Raw genomic sequence first — 19,795 nt, 5'->3', positions numbered from 1 at the left:
GCCCTTGGAAACTTTCCAGCCATCTCTGCTTTGGAGACAATGCTTAGGGCAAATCACACTGCCACAAAACACTGGATCATAGCTCAGATGGAGATGGAAGCCCAGACTGGATTTCCAGAGCAAGTTGTCTCACCACCCCCTTAATGCAAAATCTTTTTTCCGCTTCCAGTTCTTGCAAGGGGCAATGAGCATTGTTATGAATGTTTACTTTGTTGCCTTCTGCCAAATTACCATGAGTGTGTTCTTCACTCTCACTGCCACAGAGGATTCTGAGTAATGTGAATTACTTGCAAGAAGCAATTTTAGAAACATTAACAGCAACCAGGATAAATGATTACATTTAACTATGGAGATAACTCCAGTGAAAACTTCCTCCTCCTGTAAATGATCTCAGATTGTAAGCTTTACTAAGACACTAGAATTTCAAATACTTGTAATTTTTGTAGAAATAACTAGTTCTGAGTATATATTTTGTTGTCCTTTGGATGGCTCTTTTAGACATCATTTTACTGTAGCTTCTGTATCAGAAGGTGTATCAGAAAATGAGACTCAGGCAAAAGGCTACCTAAAATACCAGCCTACATTATGGACCAGGTTTACACAGGCCCTGTGTTAATAACCTCCTTGCCTGCCCTGAGCTGGTTAAGGAGCTTGGTTTTACCGTATTCCTGTTATATAGGATAGCGTGCTTCCCATCGAATTGAACCAGAATCGTCGTGTGGTGTAGAAGACAACACAGTTCGTCTGAACCTTAGCCGCAGGCCTGACCTTTAAGTCTGCTTTCCCTCCTCCAGCTGTGTGCTGCAAGTCCTGACTTATCATCATCAACGGGAAATATGTGGGGGCACCAAAGGAAAATGATATCTGGGAGACACACGAGTAACTGATACAATGCACGTCCGCAGCTGCTGAGGGGAACTTTGGAGTTTGACGTTGTGCACATCTACTTAAATTATCATTTTTACGGCTATATTCTTGTGGGTGCAAGACCTTACACAGGCTTATGAGGACTTTTTTTATTATTATTACCATTTTGTGTTTAACATATTAAAAACTGCATTTTACCTGGTCTGTCATCCCCAGTGATTTTTTTCTAGGAGGGGAAGAGAAGATAGGCAGTCACTCCCAAATGCTCTGAAGTTGATTAAATGAAAATATTCCTTCAAAAATAGTAAGCCTATGGTGATAGAGGGAATAACATAATCAATTAACCTGCCCTAACCTCTTAAAAATTGCTTTAGAAAACTTTCTTTTAATAGCAGCACCAACAGGAAACTAAACACTAAGCAAAGTATTTTCCAGGAAGCAAAAAAAAAGGGGGGAAGGGAAAGGGAAACGGAAACAGAAAAGCAAGCTGGAAAGAGACAAAATGAGGAAGGAAGAGACATACAGGGGCTCTTGGGATCTGCCAGGGAGGCTTATTACACTGATCTGAATGCTTCGTGGCTCCCGGAAAACTTCAGATCAAGCCCTGAACATTGCGGAACAGATTCCTAGCTGGTGTCAGCCAGTACTGCTTCATTAATTCTTCAGCATCCTGTAAAGAAAAAGCACTTTCCCTGTTACTTTGATTGCACTGAGTGACTTCCTGCGGTTTCATGCAAGCTGGACTAGCATAGCCCCAAGCTTCTGCTGAAATATGCAGTGCTGCCTAAGGGACTGAGATTCCTGAGTCTTGTTAAAGTCAATGTCTCGATAGGCTGCCTGGAAAGTTTTAGCCGTGCTTTGTCGGTTTTTTTAGGATGAAATATACCGTCTTGCAGTAGGAATATTAATTAGTTACTGTTTCTAAAGTGTTTTAAACATGAAAATCCTTCGTGTTCTTATATCTGTGTCTTTTCTTATCAGAAGTAAGAGATTTCTAGCCACGCTAACTACCCTGGCCAATATTTTATGTAAACCTGGAGTGCAAATCCTACACTGACATCTCAGAGGATGTGTCAAGTGACTATCATTCAAATATTTATTTCATGTGAGGTTTTATAGAACATTTTTCACTTTTCTCCACAACTCTTTCAAAAGCAGCTCATTTCTTCTTGCTGGAGTAGTGCCCATTCATTTGATGCTAAAGATAGGGCTTTGCTGTTTTCTTTTAAGTCAGCTGTTGGAGGGAGGGGAGCAGAGAGGGAGTTCAACTTTATTATGCTGCCCTGTCAAAAGGATACAACATTATGCAGAAGGAACGACGTGAAACAAAAAATTACTTTTTCTTCAATGCACTTTCATTCGCTGGCATACAGATTTCAGATTGTGTTCTTCCTTCACTTCGCCTGGCAGGCTGGATTTCAGATAGCTGTGTCTATTAAATGGCAGGCACGTTGCGCATCTTGCAGATTCAGTCATTTAGGAAGCAGTAGCTACCCCTAAAACTTCCAAATTAACGGGACAGAGGGGTGGTGCTGTTTGTCTGTTTTTAAATCTGTCTTATGTATACATTTGATCCCTTTGGTACTGGAGGAGTCTGTAGTCTGGAATGAACAGTATTCCCTGAAAGTAAAGTCACGCAGGGTGTTTTATCCACAGATGGGGAAGTAAGGCACACAGGCACTAAGTGATTTGCCTGAGGTCATGCAGAGACTGTGCAGGGAAGTGGGGACTCCGACTTACGACTCTCATGTCTTAAACAAGAGACAAATGCAGAGGGAGTATGTGATCCACCAAGAGGAAAGAGGACAGCCGGTTACTTTTCTCCATGGCTTCACAGAGTAAAACAGAAAACACAGAATTATCCCCCTCCTGATTTGCTTTCTGACAATGTGTCCCTACCTCCCAGCTGCTTGCCTTGCAACAGCAAGTTACACAGCAGCATCTTTTCATAGCCAATAAAGTGTATCTTCTTGTGTGTTTATCATCTCTGAATGGGGAGTCCCTAATGGCCACGTGCTCCTTGCACAGCCCGTGATGGGAAACGCACAACAGACTCTGGGAGAATTCCAGTGTTGAACATGATTAGCTTTCCTGTACCTCTGAGGAATACTACCAGGAAATTACTAACATTGTAAATTGTCTCAAATATGCACTTACTAAAGCCTTTAAAGCGCAATTACTGTATGTTAACTGAACACCAATCAACTGTAAAAACAGCAGTTATGTGGGTTTAATAGGTACATAAAGGAGGAAATCTCACCACCCTGCAATTAATTCTAAATCACATAAGAAGTGTAACTTGTACATTTATTGCTTATTAATACATAAAACATGTACAGCATGTTAAAACATTAAATTAGCACTTATATAACAGGCTAAAAGTTAAGTATCAAATTATTACTAAAATACTGTTGAGCTCTTCATTAACCATATGAACCAACCACTCAACACCCAGTGCTCAAGCCGTTCTAGCAGTTAGGAGCTTTTAGCTACTATTCAGTGCTTTTATGTGAGCCTTGTCCCATGCTCTGTCAGGAACAGTGATATATTGTCCAGCTTGACCCTCTCCAAAATCATAGTGATGTTGGAAATTCTCAGGATAGCCAAGAGAAAAAGAAGGGACAGCATAAAGAGATGCTCTTGAGAAAGGCCTTCAGCTCTTGTCCATGTGAAGTTCATGTTAGTTAAAAAATCTGGCCAGTGAAAGATGTGGTAGCAAATCCCAATGTGGAGAAATTCATCAATCGCTCTAAGTAAGTGCATTAGAAGGGGAGCAGAATGAATCTGTGGTGAAAGACAGCAGAAGATGAGCAAGTTAGTGGTAAATAGCATTTCCAGTGGAATCAGGAGATGGGCAGAGGCCTGGGAAAAGGGGATCTGAAACCAGAGAGTTGGAGGCCTCCATCATCATCATCTTCAGAAGCAGAATGGGTGACTGAATATCACAACAGGAGTTTCAAAAGGTAGGATAAGGTGAGGGCTTAGACTTGACTTCAAGTCAGGACAGTTACTTACTAGAGACCCCAGAGGTCAGGAAAATAATAGCTGATATATGCTGTTGGGAACTTTCACCGAACCACGCAGCCTGATGACAGAAGGAAACCACAATGTAGAATTACTCTTTGTTTAGTCTAAATCAGCTGCCAGTATGCACATACACCACATGAAAGGCGAAACCTGAACACGTTCCCAGAATGTCTTCCTGAAAAAGCCATCTGCTGCCCGAGCTAACATTACCATCCTCCCCAACATAATGGGTTACGAAAGGATAAATTTCATTTTCCAGGCAAGATAACGTGCTCACCTCAGCAGCACAGCCTAAGGCTGCCAAGCGCAGTCAGGAGGTGAGTTTCCTATAGAAGCTCTCAGCTATTTTGTATGAAGTCTCAGGAAAGGCAGAGGAACGGAAGGGGTCAGTGCCCAGCCAGCCTAGCTTGTTACCCTTGTGAGTCTGAGACAGCTGCACACTTACTGGTGTCAGAGCTTCAGAACAGTGCAGAAATTGCAGATGGCCAGCAAAGAGGAAGACAGAGACAGCAGCAAGCTGGGCAAGTTACTGCAGGAAGAGAGCTCTCCTGTTGTGCTTCTCCTCTGGTAGAAGAAAGTGGTAAGGAAAGAATGTCCAACCAGCCCATGGACATTTGAGGGCATCTGATTAATGTGAAACTCCAACAGGAGGTGCCTTCTCTTGGCTCCAGACACATAAATGCGTGGTTGCTTCTCTCTAGAGTGGGACAGGAGGCCTCCCTTTCCCCAGAAACATCATTTAACAGACCTCAAGCAAGCGGGCAGATCTGCCTGCACTTAGAAAAAAAAGTCTGCACCCACTAACTTCATCTAAATCCTTTGACTATGTTAGGGAGCATTTTTACTCATCTCAGGAGAGCAACTGAATTCATGGCACCTCACCAGTTTTTAAAATATACTATACAAAATAATTGTATGCTTCTCATGCACAAAGGTTGAATTTGAAGCGTTTCTCCTCTTGTTATAACTATATCTGTACACTGACCAAGATGATGGATTTAAATAGAGGTAGTTGTGGGACTGTAAGATGGATAGCCCATACTTCCTGGCAAACTGACTCATATCTTCGACAACCATCAGCAAAAGTAGGAGACCTGTCATCAGCCATGTTTTGTCCTTAGCAAGAGCTTGGGTAGTAAGACACTATGCAAAAAAAAAAAAAAAAAAAAAAAAAGCCTGCAGAAGAAACATATTTCTCCTCTCCCTTGTCCCTTGTATCTGAACAGGTTTACAAGTCTTCAGGAAAAAAAGGATAGATCTCTTTAAATTATGACATAACATGATTAGGGCCTTGGTGTTTTTGTTGGTCTGGCATTTTTGCCAGATTCTATAGTGAATTTGCATGGGGGCAGGTGCTCAGAGCATTTTTCAAGACTGAATACCTCTTTCATGGTTAGCTTAGTTTGGCTTTAGCAGGATCGAGATCTGTGACCCAGGCAGTCCTTTCTGATCTCATTTTCTCATTCTGGCAAAAGAGAAGGGTCTTCAGACTAAAACCTCAGAGAATAACCCAACTTACCAGAATATATTTCCCAGGTATAGTAGATTTCCTCAAGAGAACATCATTTCGTTATAAATGGAAATAGCGAAACTTGTATTTTCTCCCGCTATGTCATGACTTGTTTGTCCCTTAGATTGTAAGACTTTTTGGTGGAGGGTTTTTGCTTGGCTCACACTCCATCAAGCACAATAAAAACACTTCTGTGGCATGATTTCTTTATGCTTTCATCATGCACAAAAAGATTACTGTCTTGTTCCTCTAACTGTGAATTATTTTCTTTGAAGCAGCGCTACTGACAAAGGATACTAGCACAAAATACTTACTGGATTTGCTGAAATTATGACTGCCATTGGTGAAAAAAAAAAGTGAGAATCCAGTGCTATATATCCTCCAAAATGAGTCCTTGATATGGTGACTGGAGACATTTATAAATTTTTGTAAACCGATGTCTGTCACTGGAGTATAAACAGGAATTCAAGTTTAGGAATTTGAATGTAAGTTTGCACAACTCTTCCTGCTCAAGTTTTTTGAGAGGACTCAAATTCTAAATATTATATATCTAATGAATGTCATCCAAGGCAAAACAAATTTAGTCAAGAGAGCATTATCACTACCTTAAAAAAAAAATCACAGACTGAAATTGGACAGAATCTTGACTAACTGAAGCTACACTGGAAACCTGCTGTTGAAGAAGCAAACAAGATTCCTCACTGTCCACAGACAGCTAAAGATGTCTGGAAAACTTTGTGGGGAACAAAGCAGATCAACACCAGAACAGCTGCACAGAGAGGTTATTTAGGAACAATCAATTTAGATGTTCAGATTAGGGATGGATTCAAGCCACAGAGTTTTGATCAAGATTCAGACACGCTCTAAGTTTAAGTTTTCAGTTTGACCTGATGCAGGAACTGGGCAGTGTTCAGCTCCTGACTTCCTTCTCTAAGACTTATGGAGAACTTGGATGTGAGAGGAGAGCTCAGACCCAGCTACAGCCCAGAGTTATCGGGCTGCCCGAGGGACCTGGGGAGGAGACCCGTGCTGCTGATCACATGGGGATGGAGCCCAGGGAATCCCTCAGTGACTGCCGGGGTTTCTAGCCATTGAAGGAGTGGCATAAATAGCTTATTTACTGCTTATTCTTATCAAGTAGTTCTTGGAGAAGCACTGTAACCTTTTGGGCAGGGGACGGGGAGATGGGAGAGATGAGAAATGGATTTATTACACTTCAGTGATGAAAAGAAGTATTTGTGTCTTACTTTGTCCACTGCTTTGAGGTCTGTATGGAAAAGCGCCACATAAGCACGTCTGCTAGTTACAGGTAACCACACGGACAGAAATTAAGAAGCAAGCTTGCATCATGACTCTCCAGGTTTGTATTTTTTCTCTTCCATCATTAGCTTTCAGAAGTAGCCAAATGTATATTCACTAGCGACGATCTCAGACATCTGGAAAATGTAAACATAATGGCTGTTTCCCGGATACTTAAGTTATCATGCTAAAAAGACAAAACAACTTCCATATAAAGGTCTCATTATCTGCAGAAACATGGCTAAAATACAAAATTAATCAGTAAACTCTCATAAGGTAGAAACTTACCTGAGTACAGGAGTACTCCCAATTTATGTTACACCCTCACCATTTCACTTGCAGTCTTTGCTAGTTTTCCTGTCAGGATGGAGCTCTCTGAAATTCGATCTCATTATTTTAATTGAGGAATCTTTGCAGCTCATTTCATTCAAGATTTCTCTTTTTTATTAATATCAAAGAGATCACCATTTCCCTGAAAAGATTAACCACTTGTAAGCAAAACATTTTCTGTCCCCGACTGACAGCTGTATCTAATCATGCTTCTGCCTGAGTACACAGCACATAATCACAGAGTTCATGCTGAAGAATGACACTGAGGGCTAAGTCCCTTTCTTTTCCCAGGCAAAGATGAACAGATCTGCAGTGAGTGGCTGGAGTTTCCTGCTCCAGATGAGTGGACACCCCATGTAGGAAGCACTCTCTTCTCTGCCTGAAATGAGCAAGATGTGCCCGAAGATCCTGAGGCCACCAGCACAATAATAATACGAACTCTCAGATGCAGCCTTGAACTCACTCCTGCATGGGAAAAGTGATTTTCAGATGTGTTTAGAAGTGTTCAGGTGACAAAGGATTGTCAGTAGCCCCCCCCCCCCACACACAAACTTCTGATAGTCCCATCCTATTATTTCAGCTCTTTAAAGGCAAGGAGGCTGCCAAGAAAGTAATGCACTTGCTTCCTTTTACCACCACGTGTGTAGCCAGCATGTTGGTTTGATGACCTTTATTTCCTGTTGCTCCTTTCCATCTGCTCTAAGGCTCTCCTGAGCTGCACAGCGTCCCTAAGCTCAGCCCACTCACTCAGAGACAGCACCCACTTGATATAAACTAATGAGAAAACAGTATTTCCTTGTCAGCTTTCCAATTAAATTACATGGAAAGAAATTTAAGTTACGACATGAATCCCTGCAGAATGAGGTCCTAATTGCTAAACATGTATGTTAAATGGATTAAATAACAATGTACATTTAATCCATTGGTAAGAATATAATTATTTTCCTGTTGCTGTCAGTTGAGTTAATTACATATGTACATCAGATCATCTGTCCCCTCATACTTTTGGTGGAGACAACAGAAGATGAGCCAGTTTCTCAGAGCAGGATCAGGCATGTTTAAATTCGTTCACCTCTTAAAGCTATTTTCTGTGACTGAGCCAAAACAGCGCATATCCTGTTTGCACTTCCCCTCCAGAACAGGCCGTAAGGACTGATGAGGGCAGATATGAAGATATTCTTTTGACCACCAGATGGATTATGTCTGGTCCCAACCAAAGCCTAGTAGACAGCTCTATTTTCTTGCCTTGTTATATGGCCTCCCTTCCAGGCTGGAATGGTAGCTGCATAGTCTCAGTCTTGCAGGTTTGTGACCGTGGTGCCTGTAGCACAGCGACTGATGGGACCTCTCACTGTCCTCAAGTCAACACCACAACTCCTGTCAGCATCACAGTGGCCAGAGCTTGTTCTGTTTACTGAAGGAAACCCTTGAAGAGAGAGGTATAAGGTGATTCCAGGAGCAGCTGGGGCATGCAGGGAGTAAACTTCCTTTCCCATCTGTCCTCCAAAAGATGGCTATAGCAATAGCTAGAAATACCTTGCAGCTGTAGCAAATAGGTCAAAGACCTTGCTACTTTGTGCAGGCAATGTCCTTTCATGCTGTATATTTATTTACCCATGGGAAACCAAATCCCCTCTAGCTTTGCATTATTGCCATTTCTTTAGTCATGTGGTTATAACAATAACATAGCTGAGATCCCGAAGTTCTAACTAGAAGAAAACATTCTCTGGAGATAACATTTAATGTACTTATTACATCATGGACCTTTTCTCCTAATAATCTACTGGTTCTGCTACCAGCTTTCCTACTCCCACATCTCTGGCAGAAGTCTTCAATGATTTCAGTCTAAATGACTCCACAAAGACTCAAAGTATCCTTTGACCTAGTGTCTTAGCAGGATTTCCGTTAGTTGCAAAGAAAAGTTAAAATTTCAGTCAATATTTTCAACATAAGCTAAATTAATTTGAGACATAGCTGGTAAATATATTTCTGTCTTTAAACACTGGTAAAAGCATAACAGAACAGTTGCAAAGAGACTCTTTTCACTCAGATTTGAAGTCCTGCATGTGCAGTTGGCCGGACTAAGCTAAGCTCTTCATTAATAGAAGTATAAACTCAACAGAGAATTCATGAATCAAGCTGAGGCATATTTGCTTTTACACCAACTATTCAAAGAGGCAAATTATTTGTAAAACAGAGGAGAAGCATGTTTTTTCTCATTTCAACAGCTGACTTTATTTTTCCTAAGCATCCTAGCTGAAATGAGTCAATTGGAGTTCTTGACAGATTATTTTATATACATGTAAAACTTACTTTATGAACAACACAAAAATAACAGAGACCACAAAAATCAACTTTTGGGAAGCACTTCTTTTTAGGATAATAAAATAGCAAAACACAAAACAAAACACAAAAAATATTTTATCTGTTATTTCTCACGACAGAAACCAAGAGTTTAGTAACATTTAAGATAGAATTGGCAGTAACAATATTGTAACTGAAGAGTTTTGTTGGTATATCACAAAATGGATGTGAAAGAGATAGGACTCCTTATGTTCCTGAGTTTAAGGCAGGCTTCAAAAGAGATTAAGATGAGATTTTTGTTAGGGACAGATTATTTATTCCCTTCCTACTCACCATGGGATGTTTTGATTCTTCCTTTAGCAGTCAAGACACTAAACTAGAAAGGGAACAGATCTGATCATATCAACCTCCACATTCTGCTAGAAAAAAATACATCTCAAATGTAGTAAAAGACAATATACTATAGAGTATATTACATGAGCAGATACTTTCTTTTTCTTATTTTTCTTGGGCTTTTTTTCTCAAGTTGGTCAATTCTTTCAATTGTAGCAAGTGAGAATACTGGCTCGATCACAAAAGGAAAGCAAAAACAAAATCACATGACCTTGGTACTATTTTGCTGGGGATTTCATCTGATTTGTAGCCTATTGTGGGTATGCTGGAGGACAGGAATTTAGAGTTTGGATCAGAACTAGTAAAATAGTTTTTGCCACGATGAAAGCCAGTAGTGCAGACAGACATCCGCTCCTACCTGAAAGCCATTTTCTAGAGCTAAGATGGGTTCATTGCTACCTGCCACTAATGATACATACAAACCTCTAGAGAAATTATGTTAAAAAAAATGTTTTGATTCTTCCATCCTGTCAAAATGACTGGACATAGGACAGAGAGAAATGCTGCTATCTGAGAAGAGTCTGTGAAGCCAGCATATCCTTGCAAAAAGTCTGCAACAAGCTAGAAAATTTGATGGATAAGAGAACACCAAGAAACTTTACTTTGCAGTAGGAAATGTAGCTGTAAGATACTCCGGGAGGTCTGCGATCCAACCTCTTGCCAAAAGTAGGATTATTGCCAGCAGTAGATGAGGTCAGTCGTGGCTTTAGATGAATCTGAAAAGCAATAAGGGATGAAGATACCACCAGTTCACCAGGTGATCTGCTCCAGCACTGCACCATTTCCCAATAGAAAAGCTTTTCTATTGTTCTGTTTTTTTTATTTCTTTATATTCATGCATATATGCATCTTGTGTCTGATGAATCAATCTTCCTTTTCTCCTCTTCACCCTTGCAAAAATGTACTGTATTTCCACATATGTGTTAAGTAACTGCAAACACAGCAGGAATGACAATGCCTTCAGCTAAGCTCTGTAAACATCAGCTAATTCAAATAGACTTACCAAGACTTTGGCCAGTACTTGGCTATTTTACTTACGCCATCAGCCCCACCTTTGGCTTACAAGGGTGTTTGCCCCTACCTGTTTTATCTGAGGGCAATTTGGTAAGTGAAAGATGGGAAAACATCAAAAGGTTTATAAGATGCATCCTAGAAGGATGATAGCCTTCAAAGCAGAAGTTTGTACTGCAGACTGCTCGAACTGAACACCCAGTTTCTGGTGGCAGGTAGTGTGGCAGGAAGGGAATTAACCATGCTGCAAAAGAAGAGAGGTTTCTGTAGCATCATAAGCCTATCTTTACCTCAAAAATATCCTTACTCAAGCCCTTCCCTATTCAGGACTATTGCTGCTTTGGAGCCTGCTATCTGTTCTTATGGGGAAAAAGTCTTGTGTTGTCAGAGAAGTACTAAATAAAAAACACATCAGGATGAGGAGGAGGGGAGAAACTTGGAGCACTTCTCATTAAACAGTATTGAACACAGGCAATTGTATTTAGGTGTTTTCTTGAAGCCAGGAGATAAAATGTTGCTGTTTAAGGTCACAAAGAACTCTTCTTATAAGGCCCCAGCCACCAAAACGTCTGGGCTTCAAACATCAAAGTTTCACATGGGCCCTCTCACTTCGCAGACAGTAGATGTTCATTGGGAAATCCCACAGGTCTGTGATTCTGTGCAGCCTTTGATTGCCATGACCTTGCAAGCCCTCACTCAAGTTTTGGCCCATGAGTCAGCAATCTGTGGTCTAGGCTACTCAAACCTTTCTCCACGGAGAGAGAAGGTGTATGTACAGAGGTGAGGGAGATTACGGTCTCCCTTCCCATAGCAACTCCAGCAAAGTCATTGCACCAGCAGGCATACGAAGCCAAGATCTCTGCATAGAGGGAATTCAGACACTGAGCTTCAAAACCAAAGGAAAATCTCAGTAGTCAGCTAGCAATAAGGCAGCAAACATTTACCCAGACTTCTTAAGAAAAAGAAAGACAATGAGCCTGAGAATATAGTGTGCCCAGAACAGCAAACGTCCCACAGCATGCTTGTTCTCTGTGAAGCCTAGGACTGCCAGTTACCAGAAGAGAAATTGACCAGCAAGGCAGATAAATAATGTGAATAAAGGCTCATTTTTAAAACTTTTTCCTTTGGCTGTTCCTCCTCTATTTCCCTTAAACTGTGTTTAACATATGACTCTCAAGGCAGGTGAACCAGTCACATTTAGCTAGAAATGTGCATCTCAGTAGGTCAAGAATTTTATTTTGATTTCACCTATAAAATCCTGCCAATGAGGAAAATGGAGTAACATAACCCTAGAATTCACCCACAGTCTTTCATTAAATGAGTTATGTAATTCTTGTTAGTGATATATCACTGAAGAACCCTTTCTTTTTTGGTGGAAATGTAGGTTAGTTCTGGGATAGAATATACAATGTGCAAATTATTTTTATTTATTATTTATTTATTTATTATTATTTATTAGGTAGGTCTCCCTAACAAATTACTGTTTCCAGAGACCACTGGAAAAAAAGCAGTATCCAAGGGCCCAAAATATGTAAACTTGGTTTTCTACACAGGTAAGTATATAAATATCCTAATGAGCAATATTTTGACTCTTATGGAGAGAGATGATAAAAAAAGGTGGATGTAAAGCTATCAGATGAGAAAACTTTTCATACCGCTTATTATCTTATATATTCACTTCACTTCCAGTTCCAATAAAATCAAAAAGCTAAACTGGAAATTTCATCTGGATAAACCACCACCAGAAACAAACCTCAGACATCTCTCCAATATGCTTATAAAAATCTGTATTCAGCAATGTAAGATCCAGGACAGCACCAAAAGCATCATTCTAAAATTTCAGTGGAGAAAAGAGGTAAAAACAGCGTCCTCTCCTCCAAGCTTACTGGCCTTGTATTTGATTAAGCACAGCCTCAGCACAGGATCCAGTAAGTTATCAGATATTGAAGCATACAGTATCTCAACTCACACAGAGATTGATTTGATAATCCAAATACCAGCCTGTCCCCATCTATTTTCACCTTTCAGGAGAGACTGCAAAATCTCTTCGTTCCTATGTTTGGGTTCAGGAGCCAGTAGACCTTGGCTATGCACCCTCATTCTCTCAGGGATGTTCGGCAGACGGATGCTCATGGCATTCTTCAAGGATGTGGCAGACCCTTGACCAGTATGACCTATGGGGAGTTACCCCCCACCCCCTACCCCCAGCTGTATGTTCAAAATTTCCTTTCTGAAACTGGGGAGGTAAGAGAGAAGTGGTGGAAAAAAGTGGTTTGCTCATTCACAGAGTGGTTAGTTGAAGATTGCAGTCAAATAGACACCGAAACAGCCCTATAATCAGAGTAGCTAATACAGAACTCTACACACACACATACACTCTTAAAAAGTTTTTATTAATTTTCATTGTTTTTTTTTTTAAAAAAAAACAAACCCGTCAGTGCAACAGTTCAGTATCCCCTTCCTATCCCCAATCAGTATGCAGTAATTTAAAAATCAGGAAATACCGAGTGCTGAAGCCAATGGGTTAGCATTTTGCTATTTATTTCCTTCTGTCAAACTCTGAAAAAGTCCTCTGTATAAATTAAACAATGAAAAAAATGTTATTTTCAATTCTATGTCATTACAGTCAACAGAATCATAATAATGCATCTAAAATGTGTGTCCACAATATATCAGGTATACATTTTTGGGAAAAGAAAAAAAAGGAAAAAATATGACATTCTAGGCTTGTTAAAAGGATAATGGTCCCATATTTTTATTAACAGGTTAGCAAAACAAAATCCAATGGATTACAATATTTACATGTTATTCGAAAAATAAAGTAGTGATAAAAGCATGTCACAATCATTTCTTTTTTTTTTCTTTTTTGTTTTTGGTAACCATTACAAACACCCAATCCAGGTATGGAACTGTTTAATACATTTGAAATGAGGCCAATTAAAAAACAAATACAGACACAAAATGTGCATTTATATTTGTCCCTCCAATGTGTTCTTCACATGACACTCCCTCCCTACTTCAAAAAAACAAAAATCAAAAAACCAAAAAACAAAAGAATCCCCCAAATCCACAACTGATGAATCCTTAAAAGCAAAACACCATGCTTCTCAAGTAGCACTTATTCCACAAATGCAACATTTTTGCCATCAATTTTATATGAAGCTCTCTGGGACACCATTTCCTCAGCAGCTTCTTGTTTCCCCCCTCCCCCCTTAGATTCCCCCGAAAACAAAAAAAACAAACAAAGACACATGCATTTCTAAAACTAGGTTTCAGTCAAGTACTTTCTACTTTTTGGAAATAAACTTTTTTTTTTTTTTTTTTTTTTTTTTTTTTTTTTTTTTTTTTGTTCACAATCAGAACATACCACGGGCACTAGATCCTGTATTCCTTGCTCAGGCAAAAGTCCCATTGAGTTTGGTAGGCTTTCCACCCAAGAAAAAGCGCAGGATCAGCCACTAGGTACACAAGTTCCTATTCACTCTACGCTGCTCCCCTCATGCTAAAAGCTAAGGAGGAGGGGAAAAAATTAGCAACTCCCGTCTTTAATCGAGTAAGAGTAGTTCTCCAGGCTCAATGTCATATGTAACTATTTCATCTCCACTTGCAAAAAGATGTGTTAAAAGACACCCCCTCCCTCCCACTATACCAAAACAAAAAGAAAAAACACACACCACAGACGGAAGGAAAAAAAAGGCAGCCAATCTTAACAAAAAAAATACTAATGTGTGACTGATAGATGTTAATATGACAAGCAACAGAATGGTTATGAGGACCTACATGTTTGGCCTGCAAGCTGCATAGCTGTGCCGTAAGTTTGGTTCTTTAGTTAAAAAACAAACAAACAAAAAAAAACCAAAAAAAAAAAAAACCCAAAAAAACCACCTTCTTTGTTATATTTGTATGTTTAAAATTAACAACAACAACAAAAAATCTATTCACAAGATCTAGTCTCCTTTCCCTGTACCCCCCCCTTGAAAAGAAATATTCGTTTTATATGAGAAACTTAATTGTGCTGTATTTGTAACACCTCAGAAAATAAATGTGGCAAACAAAACTGCACAATCAGTCACATGAAATCTATCAAATTCTAAAATTATAGTTGAATACTAACAAACAGCTTACCTGGAATAAAGGATGACAATTCACAAACAGTTATCTAGGAATTAAAGTCTCTCTCTTTTTTTTTTTTTTTTTACTAAAATAATTAAAAAAATCACAGTATTTTAAGAAATAAAACCCACACTGGGATTTTAAGCACAATTTGTTTTCCTTTAAAACTTTTTTTCTTCCTCCTTTCACCACCTTGCCCAGCAGTCTCTCTACATTTAACCACAATGACAACAGGTAGTACTGACAAATGCAGAGATCTCCCTTGGTTAATTCTGAGGTACTAGGAAACAGGTGACTGTTTTAAGCAAAGCAGTTTCTGTTTTTTTTTTTTTTTTTTTTTTTCTTTTCTTTTTCTAAAGCAGTTGCATTCAGTCTGGAAAAGCGTTATGTATTAAAACTAGAAAAACGCACCCAAATTTGTGCGTTGAAAAGTTATCCCCACCCCCACCCTCTGCTTCCATGCTCACGACGCTTCCATTCACAAACAATCCGAGTCTCCACTGCAAAGCATGTTGTGTAATGTAGGAACACAGGGAGTTGTTTCATTAGTCCAAGATGAACGTAACTTCCCATTGTCAAGATCCAGAAGAAAAGATGCAGTGATGTAATGGAGTCACTTATTCCATCATTTAAATAACTTTAATATACACACACTCACACAGGTACCAGTGCTTTGAAAATAGATCATTCAGTCCTAAAAGCAGCTTTGTTTCTTCCTTCTGCCCACCCCACCAGCCCACCCACCCCACCCCGTTCATCACTGTTCAAGTAAGTTGATTAAAATAACACCAAATGCTTATTCGTTTTTGGTCTCTGAGTTCTCTTGGAGAGGTTTGTCAGCAGCTACCACACTGACTGCTGTTTCGCTGTTGTGGGAGAAGTCCACCATCATTTTCTCAATGCTTTCCTTTTCTTCTGCCGGCAGCGTGCTAACAGTCTCCTCCGTGTCCTCCTTCAGCTGGTTGTCATCAATGCTCCTGCGCTTGCATTCGTTCAGTGCCCTGTGAGGAAATGCAGCAGAAAACAAACCATTATAGTCCATACAGGGAACAATAAAGTCAATCCATTATGTGTTATATGGGGCAGGGGGAAACAGCTCACTTTCTGAAAAAGTGAACAGCCACACTGGTGCCATCTCATGCTCAAGAGGACAGGCAGAGGAGTGAAGCTGCTAGTGGGATGTGTAACATTTTATCTTTAAAACCAAATCTTTATTCATTCTAGACTGGGGCAGTAAGGGATGAGAGAAAAGAACCTCAATCCCCCTTTCCCCATTCCCTTGTGAAAAAAACTCCTCAGGTACCAAACAAAAGCACAGGAAAAGACAATACTTTTCCCAAAGACTTAATGATCCAATAAAGCATTTTACAGAATGCAACTTTTCAAGTACTCTTATTTAAGCAGACTAGATAAAGGGTAAGAAGAGTAGTACTTCTCACTCCTCCCCCCCAGTCAAGCTGCAATATTGTATTCAAGTGTCTTCCACATGTCAGTAATCTTGAATGAGATCTACTCTTTGGAGAACTTATAGTCAGCAAAGATACCTCTTTCATTGACCAGATCATCATCAAGAGAAGGAGAATGAATGTTCCAGAGATGTCTATCTATGTCACCCCACAGTGTACAAACTGTTATTTATACAGAAGAAAGGCAAAGATCTTTGCTATTAACTTCACTATGAACATTCTAGGGAGAGATCGTTCTGACTGATTTTATTTCCCTTGAAGGTCTTGACATTTCTCTTCACACAATTCTTTACACTGTTCTGCAAGTTTAGCTGCAAGCATGATAACAAGTCATAACAATAAAGGAAAAAAAAAAACATAATTCCTTCTTGGAACATTCCTTATAGTTTTCTGCCATTTTTCATGCTGCTCCACTGGCAAGCAAAATCAACAGTAGACTCAAACAAAGTTAACCATAGGCCAAAGTGGTATTCATCTGGAGACAAGGCTTAAATTTTAGGATCACAATTAACCCCTGTCTGCCCACGGAAAAAGGTTTCTTTCCCCCTTTGAGATCTGATTCAGAAATGAAACTGGGAAACTATGCAGACATACGGAGAAAATCACCTGAAATCAGAACTCTAGAGTCACCAGGGTTGCTGGGTTATGCAGAATGGCCAAGAACCTCTCTTTGTGCAAAGACATCTGGTAACTGTATCTCTGCTTGTCGTATACCCACATTTGCCCTCATCACAGCGCTTTCTTTGGGTGGAGAGGAACAGGTGGGGGAATATATAAAGATTTATTGTCACTTTTGGCTGTTTGGTAAAAGAATCTAAACCAACTTACATGCCATGTCTCAGCACGTGTCGCTCCCACTCAGAGCCCTCTGTGAATGACCGGCCACAAAACTCACACGGGAAGCGCTTCTCCAGAGCGCCACTGTCAGGAAACATCAGGGGATCTGTGAAAGGACATAGACTGTAAACGCATGCCAGTGCATAAAGGGAGCACTGTGATTCTACTCTGATCCCTTCTCCTGCCCCTCAAAGAGGAAAAAAAATCCCTGGGAAACAAAAGGAGATTCTCATCAAATACTGTAAGCATTAGTGAAAATGCACACCCTCCTCCACAAAGCCAAGTGACACTGCAGGTCACAAGTCCCATCCTAACCCTCAAAACACCTCTACAAAAAAGTGTTAGCAGTTATTGCTCCCCATCCTTGCATTTGAACTAATGAAGAGACTATGGTGTTTTAATTCAAAACCAACACAGAGAAGTTTAGAGTCTAGCTTCAAAGCAAAATCCAAAACCTGACTTCAGCCTGTATGTAACTTTTGAACTGGTGGTATAAATTTTAGGAAACAGAACTTGGTACATTGAACATGTGACACTCCTAAGAAATACGACATTCTTTCATCATAAATTCTCATGTGCCAGATAATATCTCTGAAAGTCCTGTATCTCAACTGCATAGGTGTTTCAACACATCCTAATTTTTTATATAAAATGTTTGGGGCTTCATTTGCAGAAGTGTTAAGCACTTAGTAACAGAAGTGAACTCACTGGCAAGTGAAGGAGCAGTATTTCTGAAAGTCAAGTCCCATGTGAACAGTCAGCTTTAACAAAAGATGAAACATTTTCTTACAAATTAAGAAGATCACCACACGAGCCATTAAAAATAATTGCATGGACTATCTCACTTGATTCTTTTTGTTGGAAATGAGACAGCACCATCTGCTCAGAGCATTAATTCCTTAGCAGGGATTATCTTAAGCAAGAAATCAACAGAATGTCTCTTTGACCCCTCTCAAACTACATAATAAAAGAAATTTTGCTTCATTTTAGTTCTGATCTCTGCTGACTTGGTGTCTTCACTCTCAAATTTACTTTGCTCATGATCAGAAATTAAAACTGTGGATACACTCACTATTATCCCTATCTAAGTTTTGTAAAGGTATTCTTGCAACACATTTGTCACTGGTTAGCCTTTAAAGAAGTTCAAGATGCTTTACAACATTTTTTCTCTTTCTTCTGGAAGAAAAACACCTCACTTCATGTTTCTTAGTGTCAGTGAATCATTTTGTGGTTAACCATGACAAAGCAAAGTGCTGTACCAATAGGAACAGCAGAAAGTAAGTCAATGCCCCTACTTCAGTTTACATCCAGATTTTAATACCATATGTGTAGTACAAATTTAGAAATACCACTGCAACACTTAGTCTAGTCATGGTACAGGGACAAACACCTACAGAGGATAAAGGTTTTGGAGACAACAGTTGCTCTTCTGTGTAGGAACATATCTACCACATAGTACACAATAGGAAATTTATTCTGGGCCTCTGCAGAAAAGAGATGTGCACCATAGAGGCTGCTTTGCTCAAATGAATAGGATGGCTTTATACTTCCAATTCCCATTAAGACATGCAACTCTAGCAAATCCAACACTGCTTCAGATATACTATATTCTTCACTCTGTTTCCTGACTAGTTCCCTTTCTAGGTCGGTGAATTTGGACTGCTCTCCTGGAAGAGTGTATCAGGACCTGCTCTTCCCTGTGGTATGCACAGACACCTGATCTCTGTTTGTGTATGTGTGATCACATACACAATCATCAGTTTTTGCCTACTGCAGAAAAATACCTCTCAATTCAGGTTTCTGGTAAGAACAAGATAGGAAGGTCAGCACAGACAGCCCCTCCAGGATGCACTCCTTAGCGAGGGCAGCTGCTCTTTTCACGGAGCGTGTCAGTCCCCTCTTTTTCTCCCCCTCATCTTCTTTGTCCGGTCTCCATATTTTTTCTGCTGTCCTTTACCAACAACTGATGATTCCTCTGCCTTCGCACCCAAGACATCAGTTCAGCTCTGCTAAGAGGACATGCCCAGCTCTGCCTGCCCAGATGACGAGTAACTCTTCTTTGGTAGAGTTTCTCAACAACTCCTTTGGAGAAGTCTTCTTTGTGCCTTCAGGACTGCAAACACCAGCCTGAAGTCAATGTAGTGAATCTAGTGGTTCGACTCATGGGAAGACAACCTGCCTCTGCCAAAGTTACAGACTTCAGAGAGCTTGGTCGGTGTTTGCTTCCAGATACTTGGAGCGCACACAGGCACTCTCTGCAAATCCTACTTCCTGCTAACACCGCAAAGGTTAAAATTGTCAAAAGCACTCAAGTGGTATCAGAGTAGTTTGATGTGGTTTGAAAGATGTGACAGCATTAGCCACTGTGACAAGCAATATTTAACAGCACTGGTGTGGTCCTCTATGAACAGAGTGAACTATTTCTGCATTAAAAGTGGCTTTTGAACATCCACTGGGAGAAGATGATGTCAGTACATGACTTTGCATCCAGCCATGCATTCAGCTCCTGTCTCACTGGAATGTTTTTAGAAAATTTACCTTTTATCTTGCACCTCATAGTAGTAATCCACAATTTGGCAAGAAAAATAAAGTCAATACAACTTGGATGTTTCCTAAATACACTCTTTTGTAAAAGGCA

At 40.0% G+C, this 19,795-nt stretch overlaps 1 protein-coding gene across 1 annotated transcript in view; it reads right to left on the bottom strand.

The window, feature by feature from the left end:
- Positions 1-13,115: 13,115 nt before the first annotated feature.
- ZNF462 (zinc finger protein 462) overlaps positions 13,116-19,795 on the bottom strand; it is a 93,527-nt gene continuing 86,847 nt past the window's right edge. Inside the window, exons 13-14 of the mRNA XM_062599745.1 lie at positions 17,149-17,263; positions 13,116-15,855 (exon numbers count right to left, since the gene is read on the bottom strand). Of these exons, the coding sequence (XP_062455729.1) occupies positions 15,651-15,855; positions 17,149-17,263 (320 nt within the window). The 3' untranslated portion in view covers positions 13,116-15,650. The remainder of the gene's footprint in view (positions 15,856-17,148; positions 17,264-19,795) is intronic.

The sequence above is a fragment of the Rhea pennata genome, chromosome Z, assembly GCF_028389875.1.
Source record: "Rhea pennata isolate bPtePen1 chromosome Z, bPtePen1.pri, whole genome shotgun sequence".
Classification (NCBI taxonomy): Eukaryota; Metazoa; Chordata; class Aves; order Rheiformes; family Rheidae; genus Rhea; species Rhea pennata.
The sequence above is the reverse complement of the archived record's forward strand: the minus strand, read 5'-3'. Positions and strand labels throughout refer to the sequence as shown.